This window comes from Mesoplodon bidens (assembly GCF_964165515.1).
Source record: "Mesoplodon bidens genome assembly, chromosome: 10".
Classification (NCBI taxonomy): domain Eukaryota; kingdom Metazoa; phylum Chordata; class Mammalia; order Artiodactyla; family Ziphiidae; genus Mesoplodon; species Mesoplodon bidens.
This window is the reverse complement of record NC_138172.1, coordinates 18,111,664-18,132,372: the sequence shown is the minus strand read 5'-3', so window position 1 is coordinate 18,132,372 and position 20,709 is coordinate 18,111,664. Positions and strand designations below refer to the sequence as shown.

Sequence of the window (20,709 nt, the reverse complement as noted above, 5' to 3'; positions counted from 1 at the left end):
TATGTCACTGTTCCTTCAAAGTAGTAGACTTGCTGTCTTAGCTTGGGCTACTGTAGGAAAATACCGTAGACTGGGTGGCTCAAACAACAGAAATTATTTTCTTACAGTTACGGAGGCTGGAAGTCTGAGCTCACAGTGCTGGCATGGTTGGGTTCTGGTGAGAACTCTTCCTGGCTTGCCCAAGGTCACCTTCTTGCTGTGACCACACATGGAGGGGGTGGGGCCTGGGAGACCTCTCCTGCCTACCCTCCACACCCCCCATTTTTTCTACTAAAAGTAGTAGTCCCATCAGGAGGGTGTTACTCTCAGGACCTCACTCATACCTAATTGTCTCCCAAAGGCCTTATCCTCAAATACTGTCACACCGTGGCCTAGGGGCTGCAACATAAGAAATTGGGGTGGACACAAACACAGTCTGTAACATTCGCCAATGATTTGTATGTCTTTTTATATTTACTGATTACATTCGGATATGGATTGTTTTATGCAGATGTATTCTTAAAAATTTTGATGTTAATTGAGTTTTATGAAGTAAACATTTTAGGTGTACACTGTTAAAAAGAAAGTGGAAGGAAAAGGGGCTGGGATTTATTGAATGCATAGTGTATGATAGTAAATGCATATTATGTGACATTTTATGTAAAAAATGCTGGTGTGAAGTTTTCTGAATGCAGAGGTTTCCTTGTTATATACTATTCTTCAAGTTAGTTTCTGTGTAATTTCTGTGTATCAAGTTTGCTTAAGTTCCTTCAAATCTTTATTGAGATTTCAACAAATGATTATTGAGCATATATTCTATACTGGGTACTGTGCTAGGTACCTTGGGGTGCACTGGTGAGCACACAAACCACAGTCCGTTATAGTGTTTATTATTTTAAAAGTGTTATATTTCATTTAATATTTTTCTCACTGCTTTTATCAGTATTTGCCAGTATCAACTATGTTAAGTTTATCTTTAAAATTAGGACTGGGGAAACTTAAATATGTAGTTCCTTAAGAGAGTAATTTTTTTCAGTTGCTCCTTAAGTCAGCATATGCTGTAAGCCTAAGAGTAATCTGATATCAATAATCATTTTTGATATACATTTCTATTTTTAAGTTTCGGGTGGGGGAGGTGAAAGCTTTAGTGTCAAGTAATACTAGCTTCATAATGTGTGACGTGCAGTAGAACTTGGTTAGATTAGATGGGAATAAAATTGAAATTGCTTTAAGATTTTGCTTTTTGAATTTTTTCTGCTATGTATATAAATTCCAGATATACCTCAAATTTTTGACATAATTACAAATTGTATTAAATTAGCAGTTTAACCCTAGAATCTCTTTGCTACCCAGAAAGACGTTTTAAAATTAATTTTTTGTAAATATTCCTCATCAGCATGTGTTTTTTCCACGTTTTAATGTCTTTGAAACTGAATGTCTTTCAAACGTCAGTAGTGTCCTAGTTTTCTTAAAACAATGGAGAGTCTTACAGTTGCTCCTGATTTAGGTTTGATTAATACAGTGTTGTTAGCTCTTTGAAGGTTTAGGAAAAAGTACATATTTAAGTGTTTTGGATGGGTAGTGCAGACAGTTTGGAAGAATTATTTTAAAAGAAAGGCCTCTGAGATTACAGTGTAAGTAGATTGATTTAAGTGTTGGTATGTTTCAAGTAAGAAAATGTTTTAAACATTTTAAAAGTATATTCCTTTTATATTTAGTTGGTAGTCTTTAAAAGTTGGTATGAGGATTTGTGGATCAAATCATATTCTTGTTTGTGATTGTTTGAAAGGTTTTGCTTTTTGAAACATTTGTAGTTGAACTGTACAAAAACTTCAAATTATAGAATCGCATTAATGGAATGAAGTTTTCTAAATGTGGTAATTTTTAAAATTATTGAATTTGGTATTGGTGTGAGGCATAGTGTTGAGAAATGTGGCCGAGTATTTAAAATGTTTTTTTTTTAATTATAAGATCAGGATAACGTACCTTATTTAAAACAATTTGAACAGTGCAGTATTTCATAAAAGAAGTGAAAGTCACTCCCATTTCTGTGCCCCCAAATATGCTTAATATTTATATACTTCAGTAAAATAAAAAAGGAGAATTTAATAGTAGCTTTAAAAAAAGTCATCAGAAAAAACTAAAGCACACTTGAGCAAACCTTTGTGTTCTGAGGAATTAAATTCAGATTTTTCAGGCATATGTGAAAAAGAAATGCCAGTAGCTCTTTACAAATGTAATTGGATCAACTTTGCTTTTTAGTTTCCAGTTTGAATGGTTTTATTAGAAAGTTTCACCATTCGTGGTTTAATTTTTCTAAATTTGTAATTTCACTGACTTTAAGCAATTAATTACACCTTTTAAACCTTTAAAAGGCGAAAAGCTCACATTGAAAAAAAATTTGAAGATATGATTGGCTGAAAGTAACCTTTAGTCTTTCAAATTCATAAATACATACATTTATAAATTCAGATCTAATTTCTAATGTAGGAAAATCAAGCTTTAGGGGGCCGATGCAGGAGCGTTTATGTATTTTGAAGGCCTAGGATATTTATATTGGAAAAAGATAAAATTCACCGAACTATAGTCAGTGTTGAAGTTCTGATGAAGAAGAAAATAGCCATAAAATGATGTGTCATAAAGAGATATTCAGTGTGTATAATGACATGCCAGATCTTTGACATTCTGGAGTTACATGTGGAGAAATTTAAAACCCAAATTCTCTGAATACCATGGGTATTCTGCTAGATTGAATATTTAAATGGCACATTTGGGAAAGCCCACTCAGACTTAAATTAATTTACTAGGATCACAGCATTTTAAATAAGAAAATACAAGAAATAAACTTTTAAGTTGTAATTTGAAAATCCAGAAGAGCCTTTTTTTCACAGCTCAGATTTCTGCTTAAAGCTAGGACATTAAAGATGTAATTCTGGGGCTTCCCTGGTGGCGCAGTGGTTGGGAGTCCGCCTGCTAATGCAGGAGACATGGGTTCAAGCCCTGGTCTGGGAAGATCCCGCATGCCGCGGAGCAGCTGGGCCCGTGAGTCACAACTACTGAGCCTGCGCGTCTGGAGCCTGTGCTCCACAGCAAGAGAGGCCACGACAGTGAGAGGCCCGCGCACCGTGATGAAGAGTGGCCCCCGCTTGTCCCAACTAGAGAAAGCCCTCGCACAGAAATGGAGACCCAACACAGCCAAAAGTAAATAAATAAAAAAAATTAAAAAAAAAAAAAGATGTAATTCTGAAGGTATCTTTAGCTTTTTGAAAGCATCAAATTAATTTAAAACTCTTTTGTTTGCAAGCAACACAAACTGATTTTGGTTCACGTAAGCCCAAAAGAAAACAAGAAGAGAAAGAAAGATTTATTGGAAGAATATTGAGGTAGCACTTGGAATCAAAGTTTGATCTATATCACCAAGCCAGTGATGAGGATGGGGTACTTCAGGGCATCAGCAGTAGAAGTTGCTGGACATGTTTTTTAGGTTCCTGCCAAAGGGGTGACTTAGTTCCAATAAATTCCTGTTCCTCCCTATTTCACATTTCTGGGTGAGAACATCCAGTAGGCCCACCCCAGGATTAATTCACTTTTAGAAGGGGAGCAGGTGGTGTGGTTAGGGAAACAGCTGGCTACTGGAGGTCCATCCTTGTATTATTCTGGGAAAGTGGGGAACCAATTCATTGGTATACGCTGTAACCAGCATATATGCATATACAGTACCCCCAATTCATCATACAGGTAAAGTGTATTAAACTTATCTCACTGTTGTGAGGTTATAACTGTGACTTACATGTCAGCAGGAAGTGTCCTTGACCTTTAAGGATCTAGGTGAAGTTGGAACTAATCCCTGTTCTACTATTGAGAAATTAGTATACTTACCAACCTCTCTGAATTGCTGAAATGCTTAATTATGATTTAAAGCTGTAGCTTTTGCTAAGTTAGTTTCAAAGTGTTTTCATGACAAAGACAGTTCACTCCCAAAAGAGAAATTCTGTTATATGATTCTTAGCTTCCTAAGTTTCCTAACCTGATCTTCTAAGGAAAAAAAGACATAGAACTAGTGATTGATCATGGTCGGGGGCAGAATTTAATAGTTGTTTTAAGGGAGTTACAAATTAAATGCTTTGGGAACAGTAGAGTCAGGTTGATTTCTGGCAAGGAGAATTAGGAAGAGCTTCATGGTATGAGAGACATGCTTAGTCCAGCTAGAAGAAACAGTGAACAAAGAAATAGATAAGATGCAGGGCTATGAAGGTAGATTTGTGATAGATCAGAGAGTGTCTTACTGTTGTATAGAATTTTGCATTTACAAAGACTTTACACAAGTTATTGATGATTTTTGAGCAAGGGAGAGATAGAGCTTTGCCTTGGCAAACTTGGGAGTTAGGGCCGTCACTCAGGAGGCTATTACAGGAGTTTAATCTAGAGGAAATGAGAACTTGAAATAGGGTAGTGTTCATGTGAACGGACATGAGGATTCACAGGCCACATCAGGTTATGGTTCTTTAGACATTGTCCATCATTCCCATCTTGCTTGAGTTTCTGTATAGGCTTTCTAAATAGTTTCCTAACTGGAGTTTTACTTGCCCTTTCTAGAAAGTCTGTCTAATCTGTGCTCTTAGCAGTGGTTGTGCTACAGTGTAAATATGTTCTTCCCGTAATTAAAATCCTTATGCACTTTTCCCCTTGCTCAAATTAAAGTTTAAGATAATTATAATGATACTTAAAATGATCATGTCTCTACTTGTTGTCCCCCAGTTTTGCTTCCTTTGTTTTTCTGCTCTCCTAAACTACTCAGTTCTCTGGTGGACCATGCTCCCTCATCTTAGTGCCTATGCCCATATTGTTTCCTCTCCTTGGAACAAAGACCTTTCTTTTCCTTTTTGCTCATCTTTTAAGATACATACTAAGGGTCTGGGAAGCTTTCCTTGACCCTGGGTTAGGTGTGTCTTAGTCTGCTACAGTACTTCATGATTGCTTCTATCATTGTATGTGTATTTTGTTATGTTACTATTTTTTGTTTAGATGGTGAATTCCCTGAAAGCAAGTAGACTTTTTTTTTTCTTTTTTTTTTTTGTGGTACGCGGGCCTCTCACTGTTGTGGCCTCTCCCGTTGCGGAGCACAGGCTCCGGGCACGCAGGCTCATTGGCCACGGCTCACGGGCCCAGCCGCTCCACGGCATGTGGGATCTTCCTGGACCTGGGCACGAGCCCGTGTCCCCTGCATCGGCAGGCGGACTCTCTTCCACTGCACCACCAGGGAAGCCCAGCAAGTAGACTTTTAAAAATCTTTTCCCACTACAGTGTAGCTTAGAGATGCATATTTGTGGGTTTTTTTTTCCCCTTATACTTTTCCTATAACTAGATGTATTGACTTATTAAGAGTATAGATTCTGAAGCCAGAGTGCCTGGGTTGAAATTTTGGCTCTGCTACTTTCTTGCTGTGAACCATGGGCAAGTTGTTTAACCACTTTATTCTTAGTTGCTTTATTGATAATACAATGGGTGAAATAATACTACCTGACTCGTGGGTTGTTGTGAGGATTGAGTTATTAAGTACAAAGTGCTTAGAACAGTGTTTGACATTAGTGGTTATGTGCTTGCTGCTATTACTGTTAAGCATTGCAGTTCAAATATGAGTCTGTGCTCCTATTGCTAAAGCAATTGCACATATAATACTTCCCAAATCTGCTTGGAAAGTGGTATTTTTCTTTCTGATTTCTTTTTTTCCACTGTAGGTGGGTTGTGAATATTATGCCAGAGTAGGCTTCAGGATGTTTACCAAATAATTATTGAGCACTTATTTTTTGCTATACATATTGTTGGTACTTGTGATATGTATTGGTCAACAAATATGTGAGCAGATAGATAAATATAATAAATAACGTTTTGTGTTATGTTACTAGATTGTAAGGGCAATGGAAGAATAAGAAAAATGGTAAGGGAAATGAGAGTTTAAGGGTGTAGAGGTAGTTGTACTTTTAAATAAGGTGGTAAGAGTAAGCCTCATTTTGAAGGTGACTGTTGAGCGAAACAGGAAGTTGGCCATGCATATATTTAGTAGAAGAGCATTCCAGGCAGAGGACTTACAGTGCAAAGGCCCTTAAAAAGGAGTGTGTCTCACTTTTTTGCAGACTAACAAAGGTGGCCACTGTGGCTGGAGTAGACTGACCAAGGAGAGGAAATCAGAGAGGTTAAAGGGGATTGGGGTCAAATCATGTAGGCAATGTGGACCATGGTAAGGACTTAGACTTTACTCTGAGTGAAATCAGGAGCCAGTGTGGGGTTTTTAGTTGAGAAGTGACATTGTCAGACTTAAGTGTTAAGAGAGTTGTGTGAACGGCTGTGCTGACAATAGACTTTAGGTAAAGTAAACTAGAAGCAGCAGTTATTGAAGATAATGTTTTTGAAGAGGTGGATTAAGTGGTAGCAGGAGGTGGTGAGAATTAGTCAACATTTTAAATACACTTTGAAGGTGCAGCTGGCAGGATTTCCTGAAGTGAGGGTGTGGTGTGTGAGAGAAAAAATGGAGTCAGGAATAACTCCGGTTTGCCATAGCAGCTAGAAGGATGGAATTTCTTCACACCTGAAATGGGAAAATGTGTGGGAGGAGCAATTTGGACCGTGCTGAATGCTATTTTGACGTGGAGCAGGTGGTTGAATGGGTGAATGTGGAGATCAGGAGATTTCATGGGCAAATAGTATTTAAAACCTCCAGACTTTACAGTATCACCAAGTGTAGACAGAGAATTGATTGGTTGAGCTTTGGATTACTCCAGCATGGAGCATTTTGTGAAACCAGAAAAGGACAATGAGTAGGAAAGATCAGCAAGTTAAAAGACAGTATCAGAAAGTAATTAAGGAAAAAGGATCAACTGTGTGAAGTACTCTTATATGCTCTTAAGATGAGGTGTGAGAAACGATCATTGGATTTAGCAATATGGAGGTAATTGATGACCTTGATAAGAGCAGATTAATTTTAGTGGTGGGACTGAAAGCTTGTGTGGGGTGGGTTTGAGGGATAGTGAGAGGAAGACAACTATTCCAAGGAGTTTTCCTTCAAAGGAGAGCAAATAAATGATGGAGGAGCTAGGAGGGTAAGTGGAGGGAAGAACAAAATTTTGAGATGGGAGGAATATAGATGTATTTGTAAGGTAGTGGAAATGATCCATTAGAGATTTTAAAAGTTGATATGGTTGATAGAAGAAAGGGGAGAATTACACAAGTGATGCTCTTGAGTAGGTGTGCAAATGGAGAATCTGGCATGTAAGTAGATGAGAACATGGGTAGTTTATAACAGGTGGGAATTTGGGGTGTGCATGAGCCCACTAGTAGGTGGATAAATGTGGTGGGACTCTGGAAATTCAAGGTCATTAAGTGTGAAAGTGAGGGAGAACTCAGTGGGGGTTTGAGGAGAGAAGATATGAAATAGTTACCTAGAAGAGTCTGGAAGTGAATAAACTAGGGAAGAAAATATTAATCTGGTAGTGTACTTGAAACAAGCGAGCATGGTGATGCATTTTTCTTTAATTTTGTGTTTGTGCCCATGTGTGCTGCTGTATAGGCACAGATTTGGTGGGGATTGCATTTTAACCTACTAGTGAAGTTGATTTTGTGAGTACAGTGAAGCCGGAGAGGGGCTAGAGAATCAGCTGTATGCAAGGGGATGACTAATGGTTAATGATTAACTATAATTTAATCTTGATAATGAAGGTGGTGAGGGACAGTAAAAAGGTGGTAGGATCAATGGATTGGAGGTACTGGTAGAGTCAAAGAACTTTTGCAGTAACTGCAATATATTTAAATATCTTCTAGTTCAGAGCTATTAAAAATATGACTAGCTAAGGTTTGACAAAGCTGGGTGATGTGTAGGTTTTTTTTCCTGTTCTGAATTCTTAACGTTAGCTAAAATATTACGTTAATTTTGTTTGTTTGTTTGTTTGTTTTGCGGTACGAGGGCCTCTCACTGTTGTGGCCTCTCCCGTTGCGGAGCACAGGCTCCGGACACGCAGGCTCAGCGGCCACGGCTCATGGGACCAGCCGCTCCACGGCATGTGGGATCTTCCCGGACCGGGGCACAAACCCGTGTCCCCTGCATCGGCAGGCAGACTCTCAACCACTGCGCCACCAGGGAAGCCCACGTTTAGTTTTTAAAAGGAAATAATTTTGTGAATGGGTGAAGAAGGAATATTGGGTAAATTTTCTCCTTTCTCTAATAGAAGGGAGTAATTAAAGAGGCTCTAGAAGTGCTCTTAGGCTGCAGAGATTGCCTCAATTTGTTATATATCTGTTATGTGAGAGTATATAAGATAAGCCCAACCATCTTATGCGCTAAAAGAGGTCTTTCTCACTGTCCCAATCCATTCTTACACCTGGAAAGCCGTCTGGAAAACTCTCTGCATATTTCTACAATATTACTCAGATGTTCTCCACATCCTGAGTTTCTTGAGGACAAACAGCCATTGATTGAGTGCTTACTAGGTGTCAGCCACTTTGCTAAGCAGTCTGCTTACACTAATGTAATCCTCACAGCAGTTCTGTGAAGTGTAGATACTGTTACCTCCATTTTAGAGATGGGAAACAAAGGGAGTCTGGAGTTATCTCTCTTAGGTCATACAAATGAAAAAGTGGCTGAACTAAAATTTGAACCCAACCAAGCTTTCAGACTCTAGCACCAATGCTTTTTAATTTTTTTTTTTACCATGTGATTTTTACTTTCATCGAAGTTTTACATGCACAGGATTTAGTGAGTTTATTAATACAACAAAGAGAACAAAAAAAAATCTTCTATGTGCTTTCCTTTTTTTCCCCTATTCCCTAGAGATAACCACTTTAAAATCATTGTTTTCTTGGGGGAATGGGTGTTAATCTGCCTATTTCTAAGTTACAGTCTTAGAAAATCACTTTTTTCTTTAAATTTTTGGAATTATTGATTTCATAATAATTGCAGTGAGGATTTAGTTTTTTTTTTACCTCCTCTCCTTCACTCCGTACATACATCTCACTTCCATTGCCCAATGTCTTCAGTATAATTATATTGCAAATTTGGTCAGTTCAGCATTTGTTTCATACATGTCTTAGTGAATGCTGTGTTTTCCATTTAATTTTCTGTATACTTATGGCTAATTCCACCCCAAACTTTAGTTGTTTAGATCTCATTGCAAAATATGACATATTAGGTCTTCTACCAATTTTGTATTTTTAGAAAATCCCTTGTGGAGCCTTCTTAACTGCTCCATTCTGGAGTGGTTGCTCTTAGACCTGCCTTATTCCTCCACTCTTGGAATCTGCCTTTATCATTATTCTGAAATTCACTTTCTCGTCTTGGGTTTTTAGTTTCCTTGATAGCATGTCACATGCTCTTTCTTGGTTTACTTCATTGTTTTGGTGGACTGAGAGAAAGCATGATAGGAAATACATCTTTTTTTGTACTTTCAATGAAAATGTTTTTTTTTTTTCCTACCCATTTACTTAAATGGATAGTTGGGGTACAAAATTCTAGGTTGAAAAGAGTTTTTTTTGAATTTTAAAGGCATTTTCCTGTTGCTATCTTCCTGCACTGTTGTTAAGTCTGAAGCCCTGTATGTGACCTGTTTTGTATCTCTGGAGTTTTGCAGGATCTTCTTTCTGATTCCAGAATTATGCAGTTTTACTATGATGTCTGATCCCTTATCTATTTGTCAACCTTTATGAGGCTCTCTCAGTTTGAAAAGTAGTATCTTTTAAATATGGCAATTTAAATTTATATTCTAATTTACTGTGGTGAGACATACATAATATAAAATTTACCGGGCTTCCCTGGTGGCGCAGTGGTTGAGAGTCCGCCTGCCGATGCAGGGGACACGGGTTCGTGCCCCGGTCTGGGAAGATCCCACATGCCGCGGAGCAGCTAGGCCTGTGAGCCATGGCTGCTGAGCCTGTGCATCCGGAGCCTGTGCTCCACAACGGGAGAGGCCACAACAGTGAGAGGCCCGCGTACCGCAAAAAAAAAAAAAAAAAAAAAACCATTTTAATCATTTTCCACTAGCTTTATTGAGATATAATTGACATATAGTAATTTTTAAGTGTACAGCTCAGCATTAGTGACGTTGAGCACTTTTTCCTGTACCTGTTGGACATGTGAATGTCTTGTTTGCAGAAATCTCTGTTCATATCCTCTGCCCATTTAAAAATAAGGTTTTTTTTTTTTTTTGCTATTGAGTTATATGAATTCCTTGTATATCTTGGATATTAACCCTATCAGCTATCTGCTTTGCAAATATTTTCTGCCATTTCATAGGTTGCCTTTTAATTTTATTGATGGTTTCCTCCACTGTGCAGAAGGTTTTTAGTTTGATGTCCCATTTCTTTATTTTTGCATTTTTTGCCTTTGCTTTTAGAGTCAGATCCAAAAAAACCATCTTTAAGAGTTTTATGGTTTTGGGTCTTACAAGTCTTTAACCCATTTTGAGTTGATTTTTGTGTAGGTGTAAGATAGTGATCCAGTTTCATTCTTTTGCATGTGGCTATTCAGTTTTCCCAGCACCACTAATTGAAGAGACTTTCTTTTCCCCATTGTGTAGTCTTTGCTCCTTTTCCAAAAATTAATTGACTGTACTTATACATGCATGGGTTTATTTCTGGACCCTCTGTTCTGTTCCACTGAGCTGTTTGTTTTTTATGCCACTACCATACTGTTTTGATTACTATAGCTTTGTTATATAGTTGAAATCAGATTGTGTGAGGCCTCCATCTTTATTCTTGTTTCTCAAGATTGCTTTGGCTATCCAGAGTCTTTTGTGGTTCCATACGAATTCAGGATTTTTTTTTTTCCTGTTTCTCTGAAAGATGCCATTGGCATTTTGGTAGGGATTGCATTGAATCTGTAGATTGCTTTAGGTAGTATTTGGCCATTTTAACAGTATTACTCCATTCCATGAGCATGGAATATCTTTGCATTTGTTTGTGTCTTCACTTTCTTTCATCAGTGTCTTAAAATCTTCAGTGTACTGATCTTTCACCTCCTTGCTTAAATTCATTCCTAAGTATATCATTGTTTTTGATGCTGTTGTAAATGGGGTGGTTTTCTTAAGTTCTATTTACAGTAGTGAATTATTAGTGTGTAGAAACACACTTGAGTTTTCTATCTTGAGTTTGTATTCTGCAACTTTACTGAATTCATTTGTTTTAACAGTCTTTTGGTTGTGTCTTTGGCGTTTTCTATACATAATATAATGTTACCTGCAAATAGAGATAGTTTTACTCTTCCTTTCAGACTTGGTTGCCTTTTATTTCTTTTTCTTACCTAATTGCTGTGGCTAGGACTACCAGTACTATGTTGAGTAAAACTGGTGAGAGTGCACATTCTTGTCTTGTTCTTGATCTTAGAGGAAAAGCTTTCAGCTTTTCACCACTGAGCATGACGTTAGCTTTGGGCTTGTCAGTTACTTGTTTTAAAAACATTTCCCTGAAAAAAAAAATTCCAGTTAATCTTCTTAGTTTCATCTTACTTAGATGGAGATTCTCAGGAAGGGTTATCCATTTCAGTGTTGATGTGTTCGTTTTTCACATGTTCAGACAGTTCTTGGACTAGAGTACAAATTGTTTTCTCAGTAGATACTGTGCTTTTAGTGGTTATTATTTTTTCTTTGTTTTGAGAGTATGTAGGTAGAGAAAAATGCTTTCTAAATAATTATATCTTTATTAGTAATTGTAAGATAGCATAACTCTGGGTCATACTTCAAAACACTAATAAAAATAATCTTTAAATGGAATAGCACAAAATAGACACATACCACACTATAAAAAGCCAATATTGCAAACACTATAAAGATACTTTGAGCTTCACCTTCAAACTCTAAAAGGATCCTCCAGGATGAAACCTGTGTCCTAAAGTGTACAGTAATCTACCACCACTGCTGTGTTAACTCATTTTATATTTCATTAACAAATTATAAAACCATTTATGTATGTTCATTCAATCTCCTTTAAACACTTGAGTATTATAACTTCCTTTGCACCACATGAATTGATATCTGGGTCCAGGTGGAAGGACTTTTTGTTGTTGTTTTTTTTCCTTCACCTTTCTCAATGAACAGAAGACTACACCCGAGGAAAAATAAATTCTAGATCATATCTCCACAGCGCATTTTATTGTACGACTAGAAGTGATTCGTGAGATAGATTTTAATGCTAATGAGCATTTTTTGAATGACTCATGTACATTTTAGAATTTCTCCTCTGTCTCTTAAAATATATATATTCGTGCTGTTTTATTCTTCAAATTTTTTGAGAGTTTGGCGTTGCACCTCTGATTTTGCCATCCTTACTGTTTTTCAGGAACCAGTGTAATTCTCAACAAAAGAGATTGTGTATTGCAGTGCTTTTCAACTGGGAGCAAGCCTCCCTTCCCCCCAACCCCAGGGTTCATTTGTCAGGGTCTAGAGACAGTTTTGATTGTCACTGTTTGTGATGGGGATTACTGGCATCACAGTGTAGGGGTCGCACATGTTGCTGAACATCCTACAATGCACAGGACAGCCTACTACAATACAGAACTCTGCAGCCTAAACTGTCAGTAGTGCTGAGTTTGAAAAAGTCATTTGTCCATATTAAAGTCCTTCTATGTTTAAGTCTTATACTTTCCCACTTCCTTTTGCATACTCTACTCATGCTTTTCAGGTTCACCTTTTAAAGTCCCACTTTGTCCTGAAGGCTTTTCTTGATGGCTCTAAACCTGCATTTCATCTCATCATTTTTCTTTGTTCTATTATACCATCACTAAAATCTTTGCATCTGATAGTTTATGCTGTTTTATTTCTCTTTGTTTATTGTTTATGTATCTTGTTTTTCAAACTAATTTTGTTAAGGATCAATGTCTTACATTGTTTCTGGGCTCTCTAACTGCTGTTGACACTGACATTACATTGTGAGTTTGTAGAATGAAAAAAGGGCCCATGGCCTACCTAGGCTCTGGCAAATGTGGTAAAAGAATGGACTCGTCTCCGTTGATGGCAGTTTGGCATTAGTGTCAAATGGATTGTGGAAGAAGTGATAGCATCAGTGGTGAATGGGATGAGAAGAGTGACTCTAGTAGCGGGGGGAGGGTACATCCACTGCAGCCGTTAAACTAAGTGCTACTTAAGAAAACCTAGTACCCTCTGAATTCTAAATCGGCTGTCTTCAGCCTGAGTCATACTGTTAGAGGAGATCTATCTTTGGTTCATACTTGTTTGGTTCAACTGTCTGTGTGGAAGGGAAGGATCCATGCTGATCTGTTAATAAATTTTGAGAAAGATTTTCAAAAAAGGGTCAAAGGTTAGCTAAGAGTTAAGCATAAGTCAAGCTAACCAGAACACACTGTTTCTTGAACTTTTTGTTTTAATTGGTAGAGAGAGATGGGTGAGTAGAGGAGTGTAACTTGAATCTTTAGACACGTTAGAGTCCTTATCATGAATATACAAGTTGCCAAAGAAGAAACCCAAGTTTGCACTCAGGTATTACGTGAACGTTAGCGTTACCTGCTGAAGCTTTCTTTTCCATCTGATTGGATCCTTTTTGTGTACAATTATCATTAGATATTTAGCACTCTTAATTTGAAAACTTCACTTCTAGTGCCAAATACTTTTCCCTTCAGAATTTGTGTCATAATTTTATTGCTTTGGAGCAGGTACCATTCCATCTTCAGATATGAGTTTCTGAGCAAAGAAATGTATGGCATTTCAAAGATAATTTCAACATAGGAACAATTAGATAAATATTTTAGTGTCACTTCAACATTTATATGAAAACAACAATTTTTATTTTTGCAGCAGTCGGTACAAAGTGAGAATTCAAAAGTTCTGTTCATACTTGTGTTACATAGTAATTTTACTTTTTCTCTAATACCATGAGAGTAAGAGAAAGACAATTTTAAAGGGGTGGAGTAGGCAGTGGTTTTTAACTGGGGATGCTTTTTGTCTCCCAGGAAACACCTGGCAATATTTTATAGACATTTATTATTATTGTCAAAATTTGGGGGGCAGTTGAAGGTTGGGTGCTAATGACTTCTAGTGGGTAGAGATCAAGGATTGCTGCTCACCATGCTACAGTTCACAGGACATCCCCCTTTGACAAAGAATTATCAGGCTTACAGTGTCTTTGGTGCCAAAATTGAGGGACTGCAGGATGAGGGATTGCAAAGGACCTATTCAGACCCAAAAGAAATGTTTTGTGGGTAGTAAACATAGGTAAAAATACTCAGTTTCACTTGCAATGAATGAAAGGCAAATTAAAGTGTTCTTCTACTATTAAATATACAAGAGTTTTGAAAAGCGTGTAATACTGGAATGAAATAGGTGTTTCTATACTGATGACACTATAAAGTGGTACAGCATCTCTGAGGGGCTTTTGAATATATGTATCAAAAGTTCTTATATTTCATACTTTTGACTCAGTAATTCCACTTACAGGAATTTATCCTAAGGTAATAAACAGATGCCTACAAAGTTTATTATTGGGATATTAAATACAGTTATTTTTAATTGTAATGAGCTGGAAGCAAGCCTAAATTCTTTGTTTAAAATGGTGGTTATTAAATAATGGTACTCTACCATATGTGATACATATTAAAAATCTTACTTTTCAGAGACTACTGGTCCCGTGACAATACCCACAGTGAATGAGGTAGGGAAACAAAGGGATGTTAATCAAGGATACCCAATTTAAATAAATAAATATTAGTGAAAAAATACACTAAACGTGTACTTTAGTAATGATTACTGGGCACATTATGGACAATTTTCATTGTTTCTATGTTGTGTAATTTTTTTCCAATGACTGTCCTATTTATATAATCAGAAAGGGGGGGAACAGACATCTTTAAAATTTTTAAACTCTAGTAAAATTTTGTAGTAGCTCTGTCATTTCTCAGACTATTTGCTGAAAAATCTGTCCTTTACCATGTACTGAGTTTGCATTTATGTATGGGTCTGTTTCTGGGCTCTCTGTTACACTGACATTTTAATGCTTGCTCAATTAATTGATAAAGTATAATGTATTTTAAAGGTATAATTATGCAAAAGAAATTATGCAAGGAATGTTCTCTTGGTTGGGACCCCACTTGTAGAGGCTTTCTGAGCTAGTGATTTGTATTTTAAAGGAAGTTCTTAAAAACATTGTCAAGATTTTATGTAAGCAGTTGTGTTCTGATTTTTGCCCATCTTTATCACTCATGTAATTCAGTATTCAGATTAAATTTACTTGTCTTCGTTTGCTCCAGTCAGATAGTTACGACTGAATTCTATGGCACTTTTTTTTTTTTTTTTTTTCTTTTTTGTGGTACGCGGGCCTCTCACTGTTGTGGCCTCTCCCGCTGCGGAGCACAGGCTCCAGACGCGCAGGCTCAGCGGCCATGGCTCACGGACCCAGCCACTCCGCGGCACGTGGGATCCTCCCAGACGGGGGCACGAACCCGTGTCCCCTGCATCGGCAGGCGGACCCCCAACCACTGCGCCACCAGGGAAGCCCTATGGCACTTTTAAGTCTCCTGATTCAAAGCCTCTCACCTTGTGTCAGTGATCAGCCCTATTAATTTTCTTTTTGTTTTCATTCATTCATTTTTTCCACATTCCCCTTTGTTTACAAATGGTACAGTATCTGCTCTCCGTTGGAGATAGTGTAGGGCTCTCCTGTGCTCTCTTCTGTTAGCTTCCCACACAGATTTTGTGTGGAAAGCAGTTAGTCTGAGTAGGAAGTAATCGTAATAGAATTTGGAACTGTAAGGGGCAACAAGTTAAGATGTGGCTACTGGCCACTAAAATGTTCTAGAACTAGCTGGGAGATGGATTTTCGGCTCTTGAGTCTCTGAAAAATACCTTTAACCTGAGAATTGTGAGGGAAACACGTTTGTTTTAGTACTTGAGAGTTCCTGTGGAAGAAAAAGGTCAGTGTGGTGTTTGGAAGGAGGATATATTTATTAGTGATATGAGTTGTTTTGCCTTCATAGAGGAGAAACTGCATAAAGGGAAAAATGGAAGAGAAAGAGAAGAAAAGGAAGTGAAGGGAGGTGAGGTTACTTAAAAAAATTAATGAGTAATGAATTTCAGTAAATTCTCGAGTTAATTTTAGCAAAGTAGATTTAAATTCTGAGTATGTATTTTATTTTTGGAGGAAATTTTTATGTGGAAGAGTTGATTCTAAAGTTGAAAACGTGTTTATGTTTCATGAGCATCTGTTTAGAATAATTTTATTTTCATGTGAAAAATAAGGGGTTTTTTGTTTTGTCTTTGTTTTGTAGTTTCTTGTCCTGTGAGTACATTCCTAAGAAAATTATTTCTGTTGCCAAATTTTTAGTTGATTTACTCTTGGCCTGTTCTTGTGCTCAAATTACATAATTTTCAGGGAAGCATTTTCTGCTTTTGTTTTTTTTTTTTCTGTACGCGGGCCTCTCACTGCCGCGGCCTCTCCCGTTGCGGAGCACAGGCTCCGGACACACAGGCTCCGCGGCCGTGGCTCGCGGGCCCAGCCGCTCCGCGGCATGTGGGATCCTCCGGGATAGGGGCACGAACCCGTGTCCCCTGCATCGGCAGGCGGACTCTCAACCACTGCGCCACCAGGGAAGCCCTCTGCTTTTGTTTTTATCAGTTGTGTTACATCAAATAGTGTTAGCTTTCACGTTTTATAGAAGCATTTTTTCAATTATATATGGCATAGGAATTTGACTTGCATCTATTGGATCTGATTTAGAGTAACTGTGCTTGATACATTTGGAACTTAAAATACAAATTGTACGTAATTCATTTCATTTTATGGGACTTAATTACCGTCTGACCTAGAATTGGTGACCTAGAGTCTTGGAAGCTCCTCATAGTTTGCTTTACCTGGTCTCTATCACTCCTTGTCTCCCTATTCCCATTAATGTGTTGCTGCTGTTGTTTGGATGTCATGGGTGGATTCTCAAGCAGTTAGTGGAAAGGTGGGTTAAAAAACCCATGTGTATATGGAAATTCTAATTCATGAAACAGGTTATGACTTAGTGGGTGACTATTAAAACTACAAAAAGATTCTTAATTTTAGAAATGAAAAGTGTAAGACTCCTATTTCAGTACCCTCCCCTGGTGTGTTTAAGTATTAGTTAAATGACTGTAGGGAGTCTAGTGAAATTTAAAGATAAATTTTAGTAACCATTGACAATTGTATACTACTCAGAAATTAATATTAGGCATGTTAGAGATTATAATATGCTGCCTCTGCTTGTTCAACCTCTAATTCCCCTTCCCAAAGAAGACTAGGGAAGGAAAGGAGGGAAAGCGTAGTCATGCAGATAGCTTTAGATAATCACCCTCACCATATTTTAAAAATAATAGTAGTAAAATTTACCTACCATGTAATTGACTCATTTAACAGAGTAAGTTGTCAGGTCACACATCAACTCTCCTTAATTTTTTGAGGAACTGCCAAGCCAAACTGTTTCCCAAAATGGCTACACCATTTTGCATTCCCATCAACAATGTATAGGTTGCGTTCCTATCAACACCATTTTGCATTTCCCGTTAACAATTGCCCTGCATCCATCAACAATGTGTAGGTTGCATTCCCATCAACACCATTTTGCATTTCCCATCAACAGTTGCCCTGCATCCTTCCCAACACTTGTTTGTTTTTTAATTTATTATTTATTTACTTATTTTTGGCTGCATTGGGTCTTCATTGCTGTGTGTGGGCTTTCCCTAGTTGTGGCGAGCGGGGGCTACTCTTTGTTGCCGTGCGCGGGCTTCTCATTGCGGTGGCTTCGCTTGTTGCGGAGCACAGGCTCTAGTCACGTGGGCTTCGGTAGTTGTAGTGCTTGGGCTCAGTAGTTGTGGCTCACGTGCTCGAGAGCGCAGACTCAGTAGTTGTGGTTCACGGGCTTAGTTGCTCCGCGGCATGTGGGATCTTCCCGGACCAGGGATCGAACCTGTGTCCCCTGCGTTGGCAGGCGGATTCGTAACCACTGTGCCACCAGGGAAGTCCCCCAACACTTGTTTATTGTCCATGATTTTCTTTTTAGAAGTATTTGCATATACCTTTATTGGTAATATAAATTGGTATGCACAAGAACGTTTACCAGAATATAGGTTTTAGTGCATTAATTGTGAAAGATAAATGAAATACGCGCCCGCACACACATATATATATCTGTCAGTAAGAGATTGTCATACATCTATTCAGTGGACTGAACCATTAGAATAACGAAAGTCAGTATATTTTGAAAATGGAAATGTGAATGACACATTGTTGAGTGGAAAAAAGTACATAATTCAAACTTCATTTACATAAAATGAAAGAAGTAGTGCATATGAAAATTCATAAATACTCTCTGGAGGATCTTAATAATATTAATGATGGTCATGTTGAGGTGAGATTGCAGATGATTTTATATTTTTCCTGTTTTGCTTGACACATCTACAATGAGCTTTATTACTTTCATAATCAGAAAAAAAACTGTAGTTTTTTTTTTATATTTCATTTTTTTTTTTAATTTATTTTTATTTTTTTGGCTGTGTTGGGTCTTCGTTTCTGTGCGAGGGCTTTCTCTAGTTGCGGCAAGCGGGGGCCACTCTTCATCACGGTGCATGGGCCTCTCATTATCGCGGCCTCTCTTGTTGTGGAGCACAGGCTCCAGACGCGCAGGCTCAGTAGTTGTGGCTCACGGGCCTAGTTGCTCCGCGGCATGTGGGATCTTCCCAGACCAGGGCTCGAACCCGTGTCTCCTGCATTAGCAGGCAGATTCTCAACCACTGCGCCACCAGGGAAGCCCCTATATTTCATTTTTTAATACAGCAGGTTCTTATAAGTTATCTATTTCATACATGTTGGTGTATATATGTCAATCCCAATCTCCCAGTTAATTCCCCCCTGCCCCACTTTCCCCCGCTTGGTGTCAATACTTTTGTTCTCTACATCTGTGTCTCTATTTCTGCCTTGCAAACCGGTTCATCTGTATCATTTTTCTAGATTCCACATATATGCGTTAATATACAATATTTGTTTTTCTCTTTCTGACTTACTTCACCCTGTATGACAGTCTCTAGGTCCATCCACGAAAAATATGGAACGCTTCACGAATTCGCGTGTCTGTCCTTGCACAGGGGCCATGCTAATCCTGTTCCTGTATCACTCCAGTTTTAGTATATGTGTTGCTGAAGCGAGCACTGTCTGTCATTTTTATTATAACAACTTTAGTGGGTGTGAAATGGTATCTTGTGGTTTTGATGTGCATTTCCTTAATGACTAATAATGTCAAGCATCTTTTCATGTGCTTATTGGCCATTTATTGATCTTTTGTACTTATGTCCCCCTTTAAACAGTAACATCTCTCCCATCCCTTCTTCAAGACCCTGGCATATGCCTTTCTGCTGTCTCTTTGAATGTGACTATTCTGGATACCTCTTACAAGTAGAATCAAAATACTTGTTCTTTTGTGTCTGGCTTATCTCACTTAGCATAATGTGTTCAAGAATAATCATTGTTTTAGTATGTGTCAGAATTTTCTTCTTCTTTAGGGCTATATCCTATTATATATACCACATTTTGGTTATCTCTTCATTTGTTGAGGGACACTTGGGTAGTTTCTACCATTGTGTATAAGTGAGTTTCATGCGATTGAGTTTCTGTTTTCACCTCCTTTGGGTGTCCAGAAATGGAATTGTTGGATAATATGGTAATTCTTTGATTTTTTTGAGGAACCGCCGTGCTGTTTTCCACAGTGACCCCACCATTTTACATTCCCACAAGCAATGCACGTGGGTTTCAGTTTCTCTACATACTTGCCAGGCAGTAGTTGTTATTTTTTGTGTGTGGGGTTTGTTTGTTTGTTTTTTGGGTAACAATCAATCTGATGGATGTGGAGTTCCGTCTTACTGTGATTTTTGATATTCATTTCCCTAAATAGTTATGTTGAGCATCTTTCCATTTGCTTGTTGGCCATTTCTATATCTTTAAAGAAATGCCTATTCAAGCACATTTTTACTTATTTTTAATTTATTTATTTTTGGCTGTGTTGGTTCTTCATTGCAGCGCGCGGGCTTTCTCTAGTTGTGGCGAGCGGGGGCTACTCTTCATTGCGGTGTGTGGGCTTCTCATTGCGGTGGCTTCCTCTGTTGCAGAGCACAGGCTCTAGGCGTGCAGATGTGTCAGTTGTGGCAAATGGGCTCAGTAGTTGTGGTTCACGGGCTCTAGAGCGCAGGCTCAGTAGTTGGCGCACAGCTTTAGTTGCTCCATGGCATGTGGGATCTTACCCGACCAGGGCTTGAACCTGTGTCCCCTGCGTTGGCAGGCGGATTCTTAACCACTGTGCCACCAGGCAAGCCCTGCCCATTTTCAAAATAGAGTTGTCTGTTTTTTTGGTGTTGAGTTGTGGGAGTTCTTTATATGTCCTGGACATTAAAACCTTATCAGATAGATGATTTGCAAATAGTTGCTCCTATTCTGTGGGTTGCCTTTTCATTCTTTGCTGATAGTGTCCTTTGATACACAGCTTTTTGACTTTGATACAGCTCAATTTATTTCGCTTGTTGCCTGTACTTTGGGGGGGCGTGTCACATAGTTTTTATATCAACAGTGGTAGGTTTTGAAGTTTCTTGGGAATGTATCAGGAACCTTTGAAGCTCACAGTGAAGAACAAACATTTTCTAGATTTTACATTTTTTATTTTGAAGTTGAAATTTTATCAGTGGCCACCAATACTGCAGTTGATTTTCTTCAAGTGATAGACTCACTTGTTCATTTTTG

General features: G+C 38.2%; 1 protein-coding gene across 3 annotated transcripts in view; it reads left to right on the top strand.

Annotated features, from left to right (window-relative positions):
• PPP4R2 (protein phosphatase 4 regulatory subunit 2) overlaps positions 1–20,709 on the top strand; it is a 59,238-nt gene that overhangs the window by 18,167 nt on the left and 20,362 nt on the right. The window contains exon 1 of one of the 3 annotated variants that reach the window (XM_081247672.1): positions 14,604–14,622. The exons of the other annotated variants lie outside the window; for them this stretch is intronic. Within the exon in view, the coding sequence (XP_081103798.1) occupies positions 14,618–14,622 (5 nt within the window). The 5' untranslated portion in view covers positions 14,604–14,617. Of the gene's footprint in view, positions 1–14,603; positions 14,623–20,709 lie in introns of those variants that run through there. 3 annotated transcript variants of the gene reach the window in all.